Below are 21,669 nucleotides of genomic sequence, written 5' to 3'. Positions count from 1 at the left end.
CAAATGTTACTTACTTGTGAAGTTTAGTATTGCACTGTATAAGTTCATTCCAATTAACATAAAGCATTCCAAGTTCCTGACTGCTTAATCGCTTTTGTTCTTCCATTGGTTTTTTAAATACCTGATGAAATAATTTGAATCATTGAATTATGAGCTTTTTCAAATTAGTAAAATGAATTGGTAATTTTGTTTCAAGAATCAATTGTATATTAAATAGTGTAAACATTTCAAAATGGAAATAAGTTGTTTTGTCATAGGACCCTTGCTGGATCCGATGAATGTATTTTCACAGAAAAAATGTTTTCATTATTGGGTTGGGAGGTGTGTGGTGACTCAACACAATATTACCTCAACCACAAGAACCATGTCATCAAGATAAGCCTTCTCTGTGTCCAGTAGCTCATGAACACGACCTTGCCGCTTCTGCTCTGTCTCAGACATTGCCTCCAACAAATAAATATCCTTACACCCTGTATAAAAATAATTCCAGAAAAATAAACACAAATAAACTTATATAAAATACTTTTTAAAATTGATTACAAATAATAAACATCAATAACCTACAATGTATAATATGTTTTTGTTTTGTTTGTCTTTTTATTGTCATTCTAATAGATTATTAACATATAAGCCTACTTCAATGATATAATATGGTCTGCTCTTGCTCATGTAGTAAAACATTACACAGGGTATTTATACAGGATTAAACAATGTATACACATATATATAATAAATTACTTATTCCTGCAAACTAAAATAATTTCTAGTTATACTGCATAAAGATACATCGCAATTTTTGTTATTATTAACATAATTATTACTACACAATATCATGGGATTTATCTTTTTTTCATGATGATAATGGTGAAACAACACCAACTCTATACTAAATATTATCATTACAAACAGCAGATGCTGGTAATGGCTGGATGAATGGTTAGCTTGTCAATACCGGTAATCACAAACATGTGTCTTCTAAAGAAAAGTTCATATCATTAAATAGATATTAAATATGAATATTAATGGTCCAATTCAAGGTCCTTACAACCATTTTACTTTTAATTAATCCATTAAGTCATATTGCAGATGAACAAATATCAAGAATTAATTTTAAAAAGTATACAATAATAATATCTGGTTGGAGAGCTGGGGAGACACATCTTACTGGTGACAGCATTTTTTAATAGCTTTTGTCTCTCCTCTGCATTTTCCTTTTATATGAATATATTTATATTTTTAGATTTTATATTTTTGTACTGTCGAAATGGATAAAATAAAAATGTTTTATGGGACATTAGCATAATACGTACACATTTTATTACAACAAATTATCAATACAAACATTTAAACATAGTTATTGTTTTAAGAATTCATTTATAGTAGGCCAGAATTTGGGACACTAAAGAAGAAATTTTGGAAAAATAATGTATTAGTGTTTGTATTTGGTAGAATTGGTGATGTCCTACTAAAACTGGTCACATGACCTGTGAACACAGATGCCAACTGTGAGTAGAGATTTGAATTTTCATCCTGTCGAGATTAGTATGCAAATAAGCTGCTAATATTTTTTAGCATACATAAAAAAACCCAAAATAGCAAAAATAACTGGGTGTATGTAATATGAAGAATATTTAGCCTGGTGGAATTGGCTCATTCCACACTGACAATAATCTGAACACTTTGTCAAATAAAAGAAAAACAATTTTTAATTACCGGTATACTAATTTAAAATATAATATATTTAAAAAACATAATACAGTACAACAGTAACAATGAATCAATTTTAAAATGTTTTTTTTATCAAATCAGTATAATTTATATACTAATTTCTATATAATCCCTCTGGGAGAACAGTTACCCAGTATAAAGAATAAATAAATAAATAATAAAGATTTTAAAAAATAATAAATATTATTATGTAATCTTTAGATCAGAAAAATGTAGATATATTACTTTTTTTATGTACGTGGGCCTATACCATATTCTTAAGTCAATAACCTACACTACACAGTGGTTATTGTTTTTAATTATTCCAATAACATTTAATTAATTAACAATTAAAAACATTTTTTTATTTATTACACTGTGGCTAAAGTACTTACATCGTAAATAAGAAGCTGAAGGAAAATATTAAAAACCTCTGATTTCTTCTTGTGTAAATATTATTGTATATTATACAGAACAATATATTAACACACACACATAACACACAAACTCATTTAAAGCCTTATCTGAATCCCATCATGCAACAGCTTCTACGACGACGATCTAATACATTCAAAGGTGAACTGTGTGTCAACTCACGAAGCATTTTAGCTGGGGATTAACCGAATCAAAGTAATAAATTTAACGAGGTCTGTAGCAAGTTTAACCAAAGCTCTTTGTTAAAATGGTGTTCAAAGATATCCAAAAACAACAGTTGCTTTTGGTTACAATGTATTTGATTTATAACAACGTGATGTGAATAATAAGGAGATGAATTAATTTAATAGGAAATATCAAATTGCATCAACTAAAATGATATAATAATTTGAAATTATTACTACAGCCAGTGCAATTCATATTTGTAATACAATATTATAATCAAATGTAAGACTTTTTTTAAAGTATAAAATTGAATGTATGAAGGTAGAAACTCAAAAAGATAAAATATTTTTTGGCGGGACTGCCTAAGACAAGTTAATATCTCAACAATTAAATAAATAAGGATAAAGTTAATAATAATAATTGTGATAAAATAATAATGATGAGCAGATAAATTTACTGAGCATTATACAGAATAATAATTTCAAATGTAAATGAATATATTAAATTCAAAAGTCATGGATCATGGAACCAAAGACCAACAAAAAACTAATCGATTTAATAAGATTAAAAAATAATGAGATTATACAAGTATTACTGATCCATAATAAGGTACATGGCAATGATTGCGATTGAGACTATACAACTATGATAATATTCTTATTATTGATATATTATAGTATATCTTAATGTTGACATTACTGTTTTTAATATTAAATATTTAGCACTGTCATAATATCTAAATCATTCTTGAGTTACAAGGCAGTTTTAAAATCATCTTTTTTAACATAACATTAACATATGAAAATTAAGTATGTATAATTAATAATGGAATGGAAAGCAATCTGTTTAATAGTAAAGTAGCAGATATTTTCAACCTGCGCTGTATAGATTTTATCTGTGTTTTCTATGAATTTCAACTTGAACAGATGCCTAAAATGTAATGCATTTTGTGTGTTTGATGTGGCTCAATGAATACTGATTCGTTGCTGCAAGAGATGTGTGAAATAGGCTTCTAAAATGAATCTCATATTAACAACTTATTATTCTTTATTTTGAATGTATTGACTTGAGATTGTTGTTACACTGACAAGTATTACCATAAATTCAAAACAAAACATGTCAATAAATAATAATTAGAACTTTCTTTTTAATTCTAATTAATTTTAATTCTGTTAAAACAATCTTAATAATATCATTTTATATTAGTATTGTGTTCGTTTTGCTACAGACTTCATACTCTGATGTATAAGATACACAACATATTACCATAAATTTATAAAAGAAACACAATCAATATTAATAAAGACTTAACAATCGTAATCATCTTACCGTTCATTGCAAATAATTACAATATAATCCCATTATATTATTATCCCTATGATGAGCATGCAGCTAGAATTTCTACATTATGTGATAGTCTGCAGTCATGCATCAAGTTGCAAAGTGTGTGCATATACTCTCCTTAATACTTCTAATGAATGACAATGATTTTTACTGTATTATGCCTGTTATTCATAGATGGCGATGGCACTGCTACACACGTTGTATTTGATTGGTTGTAATTTAACAGAAGCTCTTCAGTGTATTATTTAATATAGTAAATTATTGATTCTTATTGATTGTAAATTAGCGACGCGATTGACATTCCAAACTGCTACAACTACTGTAGATCAATTGAAATATTTATGCAACACAAAGGTAGTGGAATTTGAATTAGAAATAATCCATTCTGAATATATGATACTAGAAAAAAGGCACATGAAAGGAATTCCACAAAGAATAATAATTGGAAACTAGATTTGAACTCGTCACTACGGACGAGTTAGGTTATCCGCAGCGCAAAAGCCACGTGCACGTCATACGTTAGAATATTGCGCGCAGAAAAACGATTATGCCATTGTAAAAATGTTAGTGCGCTCTCTATTTTGCGTCACGTCAAAGTATATACGGTATACACTATATTCTGTATACGTACTACATACAGTGCAGAATAGGTGAAAATAAGGGACCCAAGTTATTGACGCTTTTGGACATGATGACGTCATCACAATTTAAAAAATGGTAGATTATGCGAAAGATAATTGATTGGCCTAGACAATATAACAAAATGGGGGGAAATGGAATACGGATAAGTGGAGATGCGCTCTATTAAATGTGATGAGCTATGCGAAAGAGACAAAAATCCTATATTTTATATTCGAGTGGCCATACGATGACGTCACAATGTCTGGTTAGCCATATCGATGCATGATTCGATATCTACAACTCATCAACTTCCAGAATATGCAATTTTAAAAAAGTTCACCACGTAGTTTACAATCTATGACTGTTTTAAAAAAGGCAAAATTTTGACAAATTTTTTAACTTTTTCAATAAAAACGCGCGCAAATTGTTTAATTCTACGTGCTCGTATGACGTGATTTTAAGTCGAAATTGATTGAAAATTGGTAAATTTACTAGAAAAGGCTGAAAAAACAAAAATCAAGCAAAAAAAAGATGTTTTTGCGCTACGTGCGCACGTGCGCGTAAACATATTGCGCACGCGTGGGAATTTTTGAAATGCTCAAAATGACCTGAAACGCGTAGAAAGTTGATTAGAAATTGATTTTACGCATTCTGAAATTTTAAACGCGCGTGCGCGCGTAACTTTCTCTGAAACATGCCATTTTTAATCCATAGAAAGTTTGCACTTGATATGACTTAAATGTTCACCAAGTGTCATTACAAAATGACTTTTGGTTTTTAGTCTATGTTAAATACGCAAAATTCATAAAATCGCGCGTAGCTTACGCTGCGCGACTCTAAAGTAAAAAAACGAACTGTCCTGCACTTCTACAGATAGAGGTAAATCTTCTGACAAAGTTATACGATGTAATGTTGATCAGAATTTGAGATACACGTGACACAAAATTCTGGGAAAGAAAGAAGAATAACATAGAAAACTAGATTTGAACTCGTCACTTTGACGAGTTCGGGTTATCCGCGCAAACGCAACATGCACATACTTAACTATATGAACCTCGAAAATTATTATGCCATTCTATGACATAAAATAAATATGTTTACAGTGCTTAATTGTACCTATTATGTAGCACTAGCATACACCATATTACAGTATTTTACAGAATAAACTGTATATGTTATATACAGTGTAGCATAGACAAAATTACGAGACTCATATTTTAAATCCAATTATTAACACGATGACATCATCAAATTGACAAATAAAGATAACAATTTTAGAAGATAATTATCTAAATAATTACATTAAAACAAATTTGAAGAATTTTAGGCACGTAAAAGTGAGATGCGCTCTCGTTTAAACGCAGTGAACTTTTATGCAAGAGATGAAAATATGACTTTTTGAATTCAACTGGCCATATGATGACGTCACAACATCTGATTGGCAAAATATTCACATCAATTCGTATCTACAATCCAATAGCTTCCAGAAAACATTTAAATCATGATTATCACTTTTTATTCTGACGAGCTATAACAGATTGAAATTTACTGTAAAGATGAAAATAAGTGACCCACGTTATTTACGTTTTTAGACATGATGACGTTATAAAAATTAAAATATTTTTAATTCATGCGAAAGATAGTTGATTGACATAGACAATATTAAAATTTCGGGGGAAATGGAATACGTATAAGCGAGACGCGCTTTGTTGAATGTGATGATCAATAACGAAAGAGTAAAAAATCCTATATTTTACATTCGTGTGGCCATACGATGACGTCATAACATCCGAGTGGTAAAGGTTCTGCATGAATTCATATCTACAACATATCTGCTTACATATTAAATAAAAAAAATTGGGGGTCGTGGATGATCCTGAGGAGCTATAATAGATTAAAAATAGGCTTAATTTTGACAATATGTTGTCACTTTTGCAACTAAAACGCGCGCAAATGGTCTAAATCAACGTGTTCGTATGACGTCATTTTAATTTGAAATGATGTAAATCTTTTTTAAAATGACTAAGAAAGGCTGTAAAATCATAATTCAAGAAAAAAACAAATGATTTTCATGCTCCGTGCGCACCTTACGCGTAAATTTTTTCGCGCGCGTGGGAATTTTTGACATGCTCAAAATGTCATGATCAGCGTAGAAAGTTGATTAGAAATTATTTTTGCGCATTTTGAAATTTTAAATGCGCGTGCGCGCGTAACTTCTTGTGAAACATGCCATTTTTAATCCATAGAAAGTTTGCCCTTGACATGACTTAAATTTTCACCAAGTGTCAATACAAAATGACTTTTGGTTTATAATCTATGACCAATCATTGAAATTCATAAAATCGCGCGTAACTTGCGCTACGCGACTCTAACGTCATATAACAAAGTTTCCTGCACATCTACAGCTACAGGTCAATCTTATGACAAAGTTATACAATCTTATGTTGACAAGGATGACAGATATGCGTGCAACAAAATTCCGGGAAAGAAAGAAGAACAAAGAAGATGAAAAAAAAAAAAGATATTTACAATAACAAGGGTTATCCGCAAAACCTTACGGTTGCGGATAACCAACTAGATTTGAACTCGTCACTTTGACGAGTTCTGGTTATCCGCGCAAATGCAACATGCACATACTTAACTATATGAACCTCGACAGTTATTATGCCATCCTATGACATGAAATAAATATGTTTACAGTGCTGAATTGTACCTATTATGTAGCATACAGCATATTACCGTATTTACAGAATAAACTGTATATGTTATATACAGTGTAGCATAGACGAAATTACGAGACCCATCTTTTAAATCTAATTATTAACACGATGAAGTCATCAAATTGACATTTAAAGATAACAATTTTAGAAGATAATTATCTAAATAATTGCATTAATACAAATTTGATGAATTTTGGGCACGTAAAAGTGAGATGCGCTCTCGTTTAAACGCAATGAACTTTTACGCAAGAGATGAAAATACGACTTTTTTTATTCAACTGGCCATATGATGACGTCACAACATCTGATTGGCAAAATGTTCAAATGAATTCGTATCTACAATCCAATAGCTTCCAGAAAACGTTTTATTCATGATTGTCACTTTTTATTCTGACGAGCTATAACAGATTGAAATTTACTGTAAAGATGAAATAAGGTGACCCACGTTATTTACATTTTGAGACACGATGACGTCATAAAAATTAAAATATTTTTAACTCATGGGAAAGATAGTTGATTGACCTAGACAGTATTAAAATATCTGAGGAAATGGAATACGTATAAGCGAGATGCGCTCTATTTAATGTGATGAGCAATAACGAAAGAGTCAAAAATCCTATATTTTACATTCGTGTGGCCATACGATGACGTCATAACATCCGAGGGGTAAAGATTCTGCATGAATTCATATCTACAACATATCTGCTTACATATCAAATTTAAAAAATTGGGGGTCATGGATGATCCTGAGGAGCTATAATAGATTCAAAATAGGCATAATTTTGACAATATTGTGTAACTTTTTCAACTAAAACGCGCGCAAATGGTATAAATCAACGTGTTCGTATGACGTCATTTTACTTTGAAATGATGTCAATCTTTTTTAAAATGACTAGGAAAGGCTGGAAAATTACAATTCAAGAGAAAAAAACATGATTTTCGTACTCCGTGCGCACCATACGCGTAATTTTTTTTGCGCGCGCGGGAATTTTTGACATGCTCAAAATGTCATAATCAGCGTAGAAAGTTGATTAGAAATTAAATTTGCGCATTTTGAAATTTTAAGTGCGCGTGCGCGCGTAACTTCTTGTAAAACGTGCCATTTTTAATCCATAGAAAATTGACCCATGATATGAATTATAATTTTATTAAGTTTCATGAAACAATATTTAATGGTTCTAAAGTTATGATCAGTTATAGAAATTCATGAAATCGCGTGTAACTTACGCAACGCGGATCTGACATCGTCCAAAAGCTTGGCTGCACATCTACACTTCAATGTCAATCTTTTTACCAAGTTATACAAAGTTATGTTCACAAGCAATAGGGGATATGCTGTAGACAAAAATCCGGGAAAGAAAGAAGAATAACAAAGAAGATGAAAAAAAAAGATATTTACAATCACATGGGTTATCCTGCAACTAAGTTGCGGATAACCAACTAGATTTGAACTCGTCACTTTGACGAGTTCGGGTTATCCGCGCAAACGCAACATGCACATACTTAACTATATGAACCTCGACAATTATTATGCCATCCTATGACATGAAATAAATATGTTTACAGTGCTGAATTGTACCTATTATGTAGCATACACCATATTACAGTATTTTACAGAATAAACTGTATATGTTATATACAGTGTAGCATAGACAAAATTACGAGACCCATCTTTTAAATCCAATTTTTAACACGATGACGTCATCAAATTGACATATAAAGATAACAATTTTAGAAGATAATTATCTAAAAATTTACATTAAAACAAATTTGAAAAATTTTGGGCACGTAAAAGTGAGATGCGCTCTCGTTTAAACGCAATGAACTTTTACGCAGGAGATGAAAATATGACTTTTTGAATTCAACTGGCCATATGATGACGTCACAACATCTGATTGGCAAAATATTCACATCAATTCGTATCTACAATCCAATAGCTTCCAGAAAACGTTTTAATCATGATTATCACTTTTTATTCTGACGAGCTATAACAGATTGAAATTTACTGTAAAGATGAAAATAAGTGACCCACGTTATTTACGTTTTTAGACATGATGACGTCATAAAAATTAAAATATTTTTAATTCATGCGAAAGATAGTTGATTAACGTAGACAATATTAAAATTTCGGGGGAAATGGAATACCTATAACCGAGAAGCGCTTTGTTGAATTTGATGAGCAATAACGAAAGAGTAAAAAATCCTATATTTTACATTCGTGTGGCCATACGATGACGTCATAACATCCGAGTGGTAAAGGTTCTGCATGAATTCATATCTACAACATATCTGCTTTCATATTAAATTTAAAAAATTGGGGGTCGTGGATGATCCTGAGGAGCTATAATAGATTAAAAATAGGCTTAATTTTGACAATATGTTGTCACTTTTGCAACTAAAACGCGCGCAAATGGTCTAAATCAACGTGTTCGTATGACGTCATTTTAATTTGAAATGATGTAAATCTTTTTTAAAATGACTAAGAAAGGCTGTAAAATCATAATTCAAGAAAAAACACATGATTTTCATGCTCCGTGCGCACCTTACGCGTAATTTTTTTCGCGCGCGTGGGAATTTTTGACATGTTCAAAATGTCATGATCAGCGTAGAAAGTTGATTAGAAATTAATTTTGCGCATTTTTTAATTTTAAATGCGCGTGCGCGCGTAACTTCTTGTGAAACATGCTATTTTTAATCCATAGAAAGTTTTCCCATGATATGACTTAAATTTTCACCAAGTGTCAATACAAAATGACATTTGGTTTATAATCTATGATCAATCATTGAAATTCATAAAATTGCGCGTAACTTACGCTGCGCGACTCTAACGTCATATAACGAAGTTTCTTGCACATCTACAGCTACAGGTCAATCTTTTGACAAAGTTATACAATGTTATGTTGACAAGGATGAGAGATATGCATGCAACAAAATTCCGGGAAAGAAAGAAGAACAAAGAAGATGAAAAAAAAAAAGATATTTACAATCACAAGGGTTATCCGCAACTTCTAAGTTGCGGATAACCAAAAAAAAAAAGATATTTACAATCACAAGGGTTATCCGCAACTTCTAAGTTGCGGATAACCAACTAGATTTGAACTCGTCACTTTGACGAGTTCGGGTTATCCACGCAAACGCAACATGCACATATTTAACTATATGAACCTTGACAATTATTATGCCATCCTATGAGATGAAATAAATATGTTTACAGTGCTGAATTGTACCTATTATGTAGCATACAGCATATTACAGTATTTACAGAATAAACTGTATATGTTATATACAGTGTAGCATAGACGACATTACAAGACCCATCTTTTAAATCCAATTATTAACACGATGACGTCATCAAATTGGCATATAAAGATAACAATTTAGAAGATAATTATCTAAATAATTACATTAATACAAATTTGAAGAATTTTGGGCACGTAAAAGAGAGATGCGCTTTCGTTTAAATGTAATGAACTTTTGTCACTTTTGCAACTAAAACGCGCGCAAATGGTCTAAATCAACGTGTTCATATGACGTCATTTTATTTTGAAATGATGTCAATCTTTTTTTAAATGACTAGGAAAGACTGTAAAATCATAATTCAAGTGAAAATCACATGATTTTCATGCTCCGTGCGCACCTTACGCGTAATTTTTTTTGCGCGCGTGGGAATTTTTGACATGCTCAAAATATCATGATCAGCGTAGAAAGTTGATTAGAAATTAATTTTGCGCATTTTGAAATTTTAAATGCGCGTGCGCGCGTAACTTTTTGTGAAACATGCCATTTTTAATCCATAGAAAGTTTGCCCTTGATATGACTTAAATTTTCACCAAGTGTCATTACAAAAATATGTTAAATACGCGAAATTCATAAAATCGCGCGTAGCTTACGCTGCGCGACTCTAAAGTAAAAAAACGAACTGTCCTGCACTTCTACAGATAGAGGTAAATCTTCTGACAAAGTTATACGATGTAATGTTGATCAGAATTTGAGATACACGTGACACAAAATTCTGGGAAAGAAAGAAGAATAACATAGAAAAACTAGATTTGAACTCGTCACTTTGACGAGTTCGGGTTATCCGCGCAAACGCAACATGCACATACTTAACTATATGAACCTCTACAATTATTATGCCATTCTATGACATGAATTAAATATGTTTACAGCGCAGTAGATGGGTACTAAAAGCGGTAGACTACCGCGAGTAGCGGTAGACTTGGGACCCCTGAGCATAGACAAAATTACGAGACCCATCTTTTAAATCCAATTATTAACACGATGACATCATCAAATTGACAAATAAAGATAACAATTTTAGAAGATAATTATCTAAATAATTACATTAAAACAAATTTGAAGAATTTTGGGCACGTAAAAGTGGGATGCGCTCTCGTTTAAACTCAATGAACTTTTATGCAAGAAATGAAAATATGACTTTTTGAATTCAACTGGCCATATGATGACGTCACAACATCTGATTGGCAAAATATTCACATCAATTCGTATCTACAATCCAATAGCTTCCAGAAAACATTTTAATCATGATTATCACTTTTTATTCTGACGAGCTATAACAGATTGAAATTTACTGTAAAGATGAAAATAAGTGACCCACGTTATTTACGTTTTTAGACATGATGACGTTATAAAAATTAAAATATTTTTAATTCATGCGAAAGATAGTTGATTGACATAGACAATATTAAAATTTCGGGGGAAATGGAATACGTATAAGCGAGATGCGCTTTGTTGAATGTGATGAGCAATAACGAAAGAGTAAAAAATCCTATATTTTACATTCGTGTGGCCATACGATGACGTCATAACATCCGAGTGGTAAAGATTCTGCATGAATTCATATCTACAACATATCTGCTTACATATTAAATTAAAATAATTGGGGGTCGTGGATGATCCTGAGGAACTATAATAGATTAAAAATAGGCTTAATTTTGACAATATGTTGTCACTTTTGCAACTAAAACGCGCGCAAATGGTCTAAATCAACGTGTTCGTATGACGTCATTTTAATTTGAAATGATGTAAATCTTTTTTAAAATGACTAAGAAAGGCTGTAAAATCATAATTCAAGAAAAAAACACATGATTTTCATGCTCCGTGCGCACCTTACGCGTAAATTTTTTCGCGCGCGTGGGAATTTTTGACATGCTCAAAATGTCATGATCAGCGTAGAAAGTTGATTAGAAATTATTTTTGCGCATTTTAAAATTTTAAATGCGCGTGCGCGCGTAACTTCTTGTGAAACATGCCATTTTTAATCCATAGAAAGTTTGCCCTTGACATGACTTAAATTTTCACCAAGTGTCAATAAAAAATGACTTTTGGTTTATAATCTATGATCAATCATTAAAATTCATAAAATCGCACGTAACTTACGCTGTGCGACTCTAACGTCATATAACGAAATTTCTTGCACATCTACAGCTACAGGTCAATCTTATGACAAAGTTATGCAATCTTATGTTGACCATAATTAGAGATACGCTGCGAACAAAATTCCGGGAAAGAAAGAAGAATAACAAAGATGATGAAGATGAAAAAAAAGATATTTACAATCACAAGGGTTATCCGCAACTAAGTTGCGGATAACCAAAAAAAAAAAAAAAAAAAAAGATCCTGACAATAACAAGGGGTTATCCGCCAAGTGCGGATAACCAACTAGATTTGAACTCGTCACATTGACGAGTTCGGGTTATCCGCGCAAACGCAACATGCACATACTTAACTATATGTCCCTCGACAATTATTATGCCATCCTATGACATGAAATAAATATGTTTACAGTGCTGAATTGTACCTATTATGTAGCATACACCATATTACAGTATTTTCCAGAATAAACTGTATATGTTATATACAGTGTAGCATAGACGAAATTACGAGACCCATCTTTTAAATCTAATTTTTAACACGATGACGTCATCAAATTGACATATAAAGATAACAATTTTAGAAGATAATTATCTAAAAATTTACATTAAAACAAATTTGAAGAATTTTGGGCACGTAAAAGTGAGATGCGCTCTCGTTTAAACGCAATGAACTTTTACGCAAGAGATGAAAATATGACTTTTTGAATTCAACTGGCCATATGATGACGTCACAACATCTGATTGGCAAAATATTCACATCAATTCGTATCTACAATCCAATAACTTCCAGAAAAAGTTTTAATCATGATTATCACTTTTTATTCTGACGAGCTATAACAGATTGAAATTTACTGTAAAGATGAAAATAAGTGACCCACGTTATTTACGTTTTTAGACATGATGACGTCATAAAAATTAAAATATTTTTAATTCATGTGAAAGATAGTTGATTAACGTAGACAATATTAAAATTTCTGGGGAAATGGAATACGTATAACCGAGAAGCGCTTTGTTGAATTTGATGAGCAATAACGAAAGAGTAAAAAATCCTATATTTTACATTCGTGTGGCCATACGATGACGTCATAACATCCGAGTGGTAAAGGTTCTGCATGAATTCATATCTACAACATGTCTGCTTACATATTAAATTAAAAAAATTGAGGGTCGTGGATGATCCTGAGGAGCTATAATAGAATAAAAATAGGCTTAATTTTGACAATATGTTGTCACTTTTGCAACTAAAACGCGCGCAAATGGTCTAAATCAACGTGTTCGTATGACGTCATTTTAATTTGAAATGATGTAAATCTTTTTTAAAATGACTAGGAAAGGCTGGAAAATCATAATTCAAGTGAAAAAACATGATTTTCATGCTCCGTGCGCACCATACGCGTAAACTTTTTCGCGCGCGCGGGAATTTTTGACATGCTCAAAGTATCATGATCAGCGTAGAAAGTTGATTAGAAATTTTGAATAGCATTTTGAAACTTTAAATGCGCGTGCGCGCGTAACTTCTTGTTAAACATGCCATTTTTAATCCATAGAAAGTTTGCCCTTGATATGACTTAAATTTTCACCAAGTGTCAATACAAAATGACTTTTGGTTTATAATCTATGACCAAACATTGAAATTCATAAAATCGCGCGTAACTTACGCTACGCGACTCTAACGTCATATAACAAAGTTTCCTGCACATCTACAGCTACAGATCAATCTTATGACAAAGTTATACAATCTTATGTTGACAAGGGTGAGAGATATGCGTGCAACAAAATTCCGGGAAAGAAAGAAGAACAAAGATGATGAACTAGATTTGAACTCGTCACTTTGACGAGTTCGGGTTATCCGCGCAAACGCAACATGCACATTCTTAACCATATGAACCTCGACAATTATTATGCCATCCTATGACATGAAATAAATATGTTTACAGTGTTGAATTGTACCTATTATGTAGCATACATCATATTACAGTATTTTACAGAATAAACTGTATATGTTATATACAGTGTAGCATAGACAAAATTACGAGACCCATCTTTTAAATCTAATTATTAACACGATGACGTCATCAAATTGACATATAAAGATAACAATTTTAGAAGATAATTATCTAAATAATTACATTAAAACAAATTTGAAGAATTTTGGGCACGTAAAAGTGAGATGCGCTCTCGTTTGAACGCAATGAACTTTTACGCAAGAGATGAAAATATGACTTTTTGAATTCAACTGGCCATATGATGACGTCACAACATCTGATTGGCAAAATATTCACATGAATTTGTATCTACAATCCAATAGCTTCCAGAAAACGTTTTAATCATGATTATCACTTTTTATTCTGACGAGCTATAACAGATTGAAATTTACTGTAAAGATGAAAATTGGGGACCCACGTTATTTACGTTTTTATACATGATGACGTCATAAAAATTAAAATATTTTTAACTCATGCGAAAGATAGTTGATTGACCTAGAGAGTATTAAAATATCTGTGGAAATGGAATACGTATAAGCGAGATGCGCTCTATTTAATGTGATGAGCAATAACGAAAGAGTAAAAAATCCTATATTTCACATTTGTGTGGCCATACGATGACGTCATAACATTCGAGGGGTAAATGTTTCTGCATGAATTCATATCTACAACATATCTGCTTACATATTAAATTTAAAAAATTGGGGGTCGTGGATGATCCTGAGAAGCTATAATAGATTTAAAATAGGCATAATTTTGACAATGTGTTGTCACTTTTGCAACTAAAACGCGCGCAAATGGTCTAAATCAACGTGTTCGTATGGCGTCATTTTAATTTGAAATGATGTCAATCTTTTTTAAAATAACTAGGAAAGACTGTAAAATCATAATTCAAGAGAAAAACACATGATTTTCATGCTCCGCGCGCACCTTACGCGTAATTTTTTTCGCGCGCGTGGGAATTTTTGACATGCTCAAAATGTTATGATCAGCGTAGAAAGTTGATTAGAAATTAATTTTGCGCATTTTGAAATTTTAAATGCGCGTGCGCGCGTAACTTTTTGTGAAACATGTCATTTTTAATCCATAGAAGGTTTGCCCTTGATATGACTTAAATTTTCACCAAGTGTCAATACAAAATGACTTTTGGTTTATAATCTATGACCAATCATTGAAATTTATAAAATCGCGCGTAACTTGCGCTACGCGACTCTAACGTCATATAACAAAGTTTCCTGCACATCTACAGCTACAGGTCAATCTTATGACAAAGTTATACAATCTTATGTTGACAAGGATGACAGATATGCGTGCAACAAAATTCCGGGAAAGAAAGAAGAACAAAGAAGATGAAAAAAAAAAAGATATTTACAATAACAAGGGTTATCCGCAAAACCTTACGGTTGCGGATAACCAAAAAAAAGATATTTACAATCACATGGGTTATCCTGCAACTAAGTTGCGGATAACCAAAAAAAAAAAGATCCTGACAATAACAAGGGGTTATCCGCCAAGTGCGGATAACCAATTAGGAAAAAAATAATAAAATTGATTTCTTGGATAAAATATAGAATTTTACAATGTCAAAATAAATTGGCCTTCATGGCAAGTTTGAGAGATTTGCTGGTTTGAGAGATTTGCTGGTTTGAGAGTTAAATTAATTTCTCTTGTGTGTCTGGGATAAAATATAAAAAGCATAGCCATGAGATGAGCTCAAAGTGCGAGTCTAATACCACATACAAGAAAATTGGCAAGAACAAAGTGTCGATATATTATGTCCACATGCCCGAAAATGTGGGTCTATTCATTCAAATTGAACCTGGGATTTTAAAGCAACAAGACAAAATGCAACCATAAATGACGAAACCACTTTCAAAAGTTGCCAAAAAGTCAAATAAATATATATTACATTACTTGTTGCACTTTTTATAGGCTTTCTATATGACTTAAAGTTGTGCATTTACGAGAGCAAAGCAAGCAAGTCCTGGCTGTCTGGAGACCATCAAAGCGTGAGGCCTTGATGTTGCAAAATCTCTTAAGTAATAAATTAATGTGATAGGAAGAGAAAAGTAGTATTTATCAATGGGTTTGTCTCGTCAAAAAGGTTGAAACGTGGCCAACTGTATTGGTGACCTGTACGGTATTTGAAATCTGGTCAAGCATACAGAAATAATAATCACAATGTTCATGTTATTGTACTGTTAATGTCAACACCTGCATTTATTTATTTTGACAATGAAGATACCTTCATTACGTTTAATAATACATACACGATTAAAAATAAAATACAATAAAACATGTTAAAACATTGTGATGATATTTAACATTAACATTCTAATATAACAATTTATTATCAACCTCTTATTACTAATGTTGCATAAAATATAAGATGAATATTCATATTGAATGTGCAAGTAAAGCTTGAATATATAGAATCTAGAAAAAATTATTACAAAGTGGAGATAAATAATTAAAACTAAACTTGATTTTCGGGAAATCTATTGAAGTTTTAATCAATAAAAACATTAGGACACATTAATTTGAAAGTTATTCCAATGATAAACATATTTGATGAAGCATGTGTTTGCTGTTAAATGTTGTAGATAAATAAAAAACTTTGGGGCAAGTATAAAGATAATACCATTTATATGACCCATGCTTGAATATAATTCTACCCCTATGTAGGACTTTGACCATTTCCATTGGTAATGAAATCTAAGTATAATCCACCCCCAATTTTCGCCAATTTCCTATCCAGAACCTTTTTGACTATTACTTGGTCATTTAAAGGAATTGAAAAAAGCATAACAAAGACATTTTAAAAAGAGTCAGGGCTTCAATTTTCTAGTCACTGGCCAAGCTGTAGACATAAAGCTATTTAATACTGTATTATGATACAAGACTACATGTTTATAAAAATATAGTATACTGTAGGTGGAAATTACAAACATGACAGCCTTGATAGAAGTGAAGGCATTTAGGTGAGAAAATTTAATTAAATAATACATATGATGGCAGGTACAAATACTCAGAATTGAAATGAGAATCAATGCTGTTATTCTACATCAATCAATAGGCAATATCACTGAGTCTAGAAGCATTCTTAGGATTCAATGTACTTTCTCTACAATATTAAATGCCTACTTCAAGGTTCGTTATTATGGCAAATTTAAGTTTGTGTACACAATAAGGTTTTTATACACATATGTGTGATGTCATCATAGCAAGTACACAATACGGTTTTACACATATGTGTGATGTCATCATAGCAAGTACACAATCAGGTTCTACACATATTTGTGATGTCATAGCAAGTTGTGTGTAAAAGGCCTAATCTGTTTTTTTGAGAAATACTGGTATTCTAAATTCTAAATAAAAAAGGAATTTAGTAGTTTTTACAACTCAAGAAAAGTCAGCTTTTGGGAGAGTTTTTGGTTTTCAGAAAGTGAGGTATTGGGAAAGTTAAATGTAAATTGGCACTATATTCCTCAGATTATTCCAAATTCAGAATTTTGTTTAGAAAACCCAATTACAGTGGGAAATTTAGTGAGGTGTCAAATAAGCTGAGATGTGAATTCATAACAAAGTACTGTTTAGGTTAAGTATTATGTGTCAAACAAATTGTTTCATATGGTTTTACTGAGCGCTAAACACTTAAGCAATGCCTCTGATTGAAAAACATTCTAAGCAATTATTGCATTACAGTAACAATCTTTGAAAAAATTCACAAAATATAATGATAAGTCAAGACAGAACGTGCTACAACATTTATAGTGTAAAATAAAGACTACATTTGTTAGTACTAAAATTCTCAGTTAAAATATATAATTATTTATACTATATAGACATATATTATTAACATTGAAATACGGTTATGGTTAATGAGCTGGTACCATATTTAATTCCTACAACAATTTACATTTTATACCCCTTCTGTTCTACTGCGACAATCAACCGAAAAGACATCCAGGTAAAATTTATTATCATTCATCTCCTAAAACAATAATAATCAGAAAGGCAAACACTTACTAGGTAATGTTATTTAGTATGTAACTACGCTATACAATTATTATATTACAATTCATTAATATGTAACATATTTTGGTGCTAGTGATAATTCCCTAAATAAACAGTAACATCTCATGTAATAATATTACCCATTTGAAAAATGTAAAAACCAATAATAAAAAAACAACCCCAAAAATATTATTTTTCAAACAAAATTGTAATCATGAGCACCGCAATAAAATGCTAAATGTCAGAGAGAAAATTAAAACAAATCTCAAATAGAAGTCACTAGGATTATTAAAAAAACCTTTTCCTAACCCATGACACAATGCAACAAATAGGAAGGTGTGCAGTATAGCTTTTAAAAAGGGCCTTCTACAACCAACATATCTCAACAACTTTAAAACAACTTTGTGAACTACCAGGGTGAAATTAATTAAAGTCAGACCAGGGATTGACTATATTAAAATATGAGTAAAAGGATTTTCTTTGTTGGTTTTATTTCGTTAAAGGTCTTTGATTACCCTTGTTTTTTTTCATTATTGTATTTCAAGTTGTGTAGGCATTTATTAGATTTTAATAAATTACTTATCTTAAGGTGGCTCGTTTATAATAGGACGATAACGATCAACATTAACTAGTTAAATATAACATTTTTTCTACATAAAACAAAAGAAATTGAAACAAGTTTTCATCCTGTAACTATTTTTGGATAACCATTTATGCTAACTTTGTCCAATAAAATGATGTTTTGATTAGTAAGATCAATTGTATAACAAATTTTTGTCATTTGATTGAATTTTTAAAAATATTATTTTTATCAAAGGCAGCATAAATGGTTATCCTATTATAGTTCTAGAATGAGAACTTTTCTAATTTCTTTTGTTAAAGAAAAATGTATGTTTATCTAGTCATTGTCGATTGTTATCGTCCTAGTGTAAATGGGCCTTTATTATTTATTTATTATTTTGTTAAAAAACATTTTTTTTCGCTTAGAAGTGAATTCTGAAACCAACCTAAAAAATACTTCGATTTTCCCTTACAGCTAATTTGTAATACTAATAATTTATCATAATATTTATTCCAAACACTGGTGGGATTAGAATCATATAATATGATTAGATTACATATTCATAATATAATTTGTACATCATTATTACTGTTGACATTTAATTATTTTATACAGGTATTACCGATTTCTTTCGGCAAACTTGGTCTAATTAAGTTTAAGGATGAGATAAATAATTATTTAATTATATATTTACTTAATATTAAATAAGAATCAAGGGATTTAAGAATGGGTGACAACAGAAAAATGAGAAATCTGTAAGATGTAAAAAATGAGATTCAAACACAGCCTCTTCTGTATGATATGCAAATGCCTGGTTGTTAGACCATATATGCTTTCATGGGATGGTCAGTCAGTTAATTAACCTAACTTCAAAGACTTTTAATGTTAGGTGAAAGAAAGATATTGTTCTGAAACTATTCCCTGTTTGTTTAAAGTTCACTGAAGTACTGTGAGTAACTAAATATATAATATTAATTGATAAATAAACATCATTACTGTTAGTAATTAAAGATAAAATATATTTATACGGTATAATATCTACCACAGAAAAATTTAAACATATTTATATTGTTAATAATATGCATGTTTTTATTACCCTAAAATAATAGTGAACTCAACCTGATTAGCATAAATTAAAATGAATTATAATTGCGTATCCTTTATTAGGTAATTTGATAGCAGGTCTAAAGCTGTTCTACCAATTCTCTATTTTTTTAGTCTAATATATTGAAACTAATAAAAAATAAAATAAATCCTTGAGTTGTTTTGATGGAAGCAATCGACCCACTACCAAACTTTACAATTTTCTAAAAGGATACATTTTGTAAATGGTTTTGTTACAAAATGACATTTGTTTTATGTCTAATAGTTAATTGCTGAAGATTCCAACACCAAAGTGTTTTTGTTACTTTCCATTAATCTTGTTGTCTTGCCATCTTGCATCACGTATAGCACGATAATAAACAAATCCAGGAAATGTATTCCCTAAATCAAATTTGGTAGTGAGTCGTTCGTAAACTTAATTCTGTCCTAAAAGAGAATAGAGATAGCGAGAGTGTAAATAAAGCAAATTAGAAGAGTAGCTATTTACTATAAGAAATTATATGTATAAATTAAACAAAATATCAAGAAATATTACAGAAAAAGTGTCCTGTTATGATTGTATTCATATAGTGGTCTGTTTATGGCATTTTAATAACAAATTGTTAAATAATCATGAGATGTATCAAATCCTGTGTGTGGCCGAGCGGGTTAAATCAGTGGAACCATAATAATATCAGCAAGGGTTCGAGGATCACTAACTCCATGGTTTTAGTGGTAGAACGATACTATAAACTGTAAGTCCAGTGTACACTCTAGCTCATGTGCACTTTAAGAACCTGGTACATCTTTCGCGACAAGTAGGGGGTTATTACCCTGTTGCACTAGTACACACATTGCCACTGTCACACATAGGCACTCATCATGATGGGCCCTTCGACAGACCAGTCTTTGACTGAAGAGGTCAACCAGTATAAATATTTTTTTTTAAATCCAATAAAAGTATGTTAGATCATTAATATCTTGACTTCAAGTGTTGTGCAAAGTTTGTACCTAAATCATGTGAAGGAACAATGTTTGCCAAAACAGACAAAGACAAGTATACAAACAAATGACCATGTATTTCTTTAATGGGAGCATCTAAATGATGACGATTATCACTAAAAATCCAACTTTCCTTAATTGATCTTAAAATGTTTATGATTCTATATTCAGTTATAAAATACATGTAATATTTTCTTTCCTAAAAGCTGGTAGGAGATTTTTATTTTGGATGACAAATATTTTGAATGCTGGCAATAAATAGGTTTCTTGTTTGTATCTTTGATTTTATTGGTTTCTTAAGTTATGTACTGAAACTGGAAGACCTAACCCAATATAATGAAGAAATAAAATACAATTTCAAAAAATAAAATAATTTTTTTTTGTGTCAGGATATTTATTATTTGAAAAAAAAATCTATTTTACTTGGCATGTGGAAAAGGTTAAACAAACAACTTATTGATTTGTATATGGCATCTGATAATTTCACTGTAAACTGTAGACAATGTCACTAAACAGCACTATGTATTATCAGCATATATAATATGGATGAAATTCTATTCTTTCCTAATACTAGCATAACATATTTTTAATTTATGTATAAAATAATCAAAGAGTGAATAAAGACAGTTAAC

At 31.0% G+C, this 21,669-nt stretch overlaps 1 protein-coding gene across 2 annotated transcripts in view; it reads right to left on the bottom strand.

The window, feature by feature from the left end:
- The window catches only part of LOC144848447 (intersectin-1-like), a 59,361-nt gene that overhangs the window by 12,914 nt on the left and 24,778 nt on the right, over positions 1-21,669 (bottom strand). For both annotated transcript variants that reach the window (XM_078705179.1, XM_078705180.1), the window contains exons 31-32: positions 349-470; positions 15-121 (exon numbers count right to left, since the gene is read on the bottom strand). In XM_078705179.1, coding sequence (XP_078561305.1) covers positions 15-121; positions 349-470 — 229 coding nt within the window. The remainder of the gene's footprint in view (positions 1-14; positions 122-348; positions 471-21,669) is intronic.

Source organism: Antedon bifida, chromosome 7, assembly GCF_963402885.1.
Source record: "Antedon bifida chromosome 7, ecAntBifi1.1, whole genome shotgun sequence".
Lineage (NCBI taxonomy): Eukaryota > Metazoa > Echinodermata > Crinoidea > Comatulida > Antedonidae > Antedon > Antedon bifida.
This window is presented reverse-complemented; position numbering and strand designations above follow the sequence as displayed.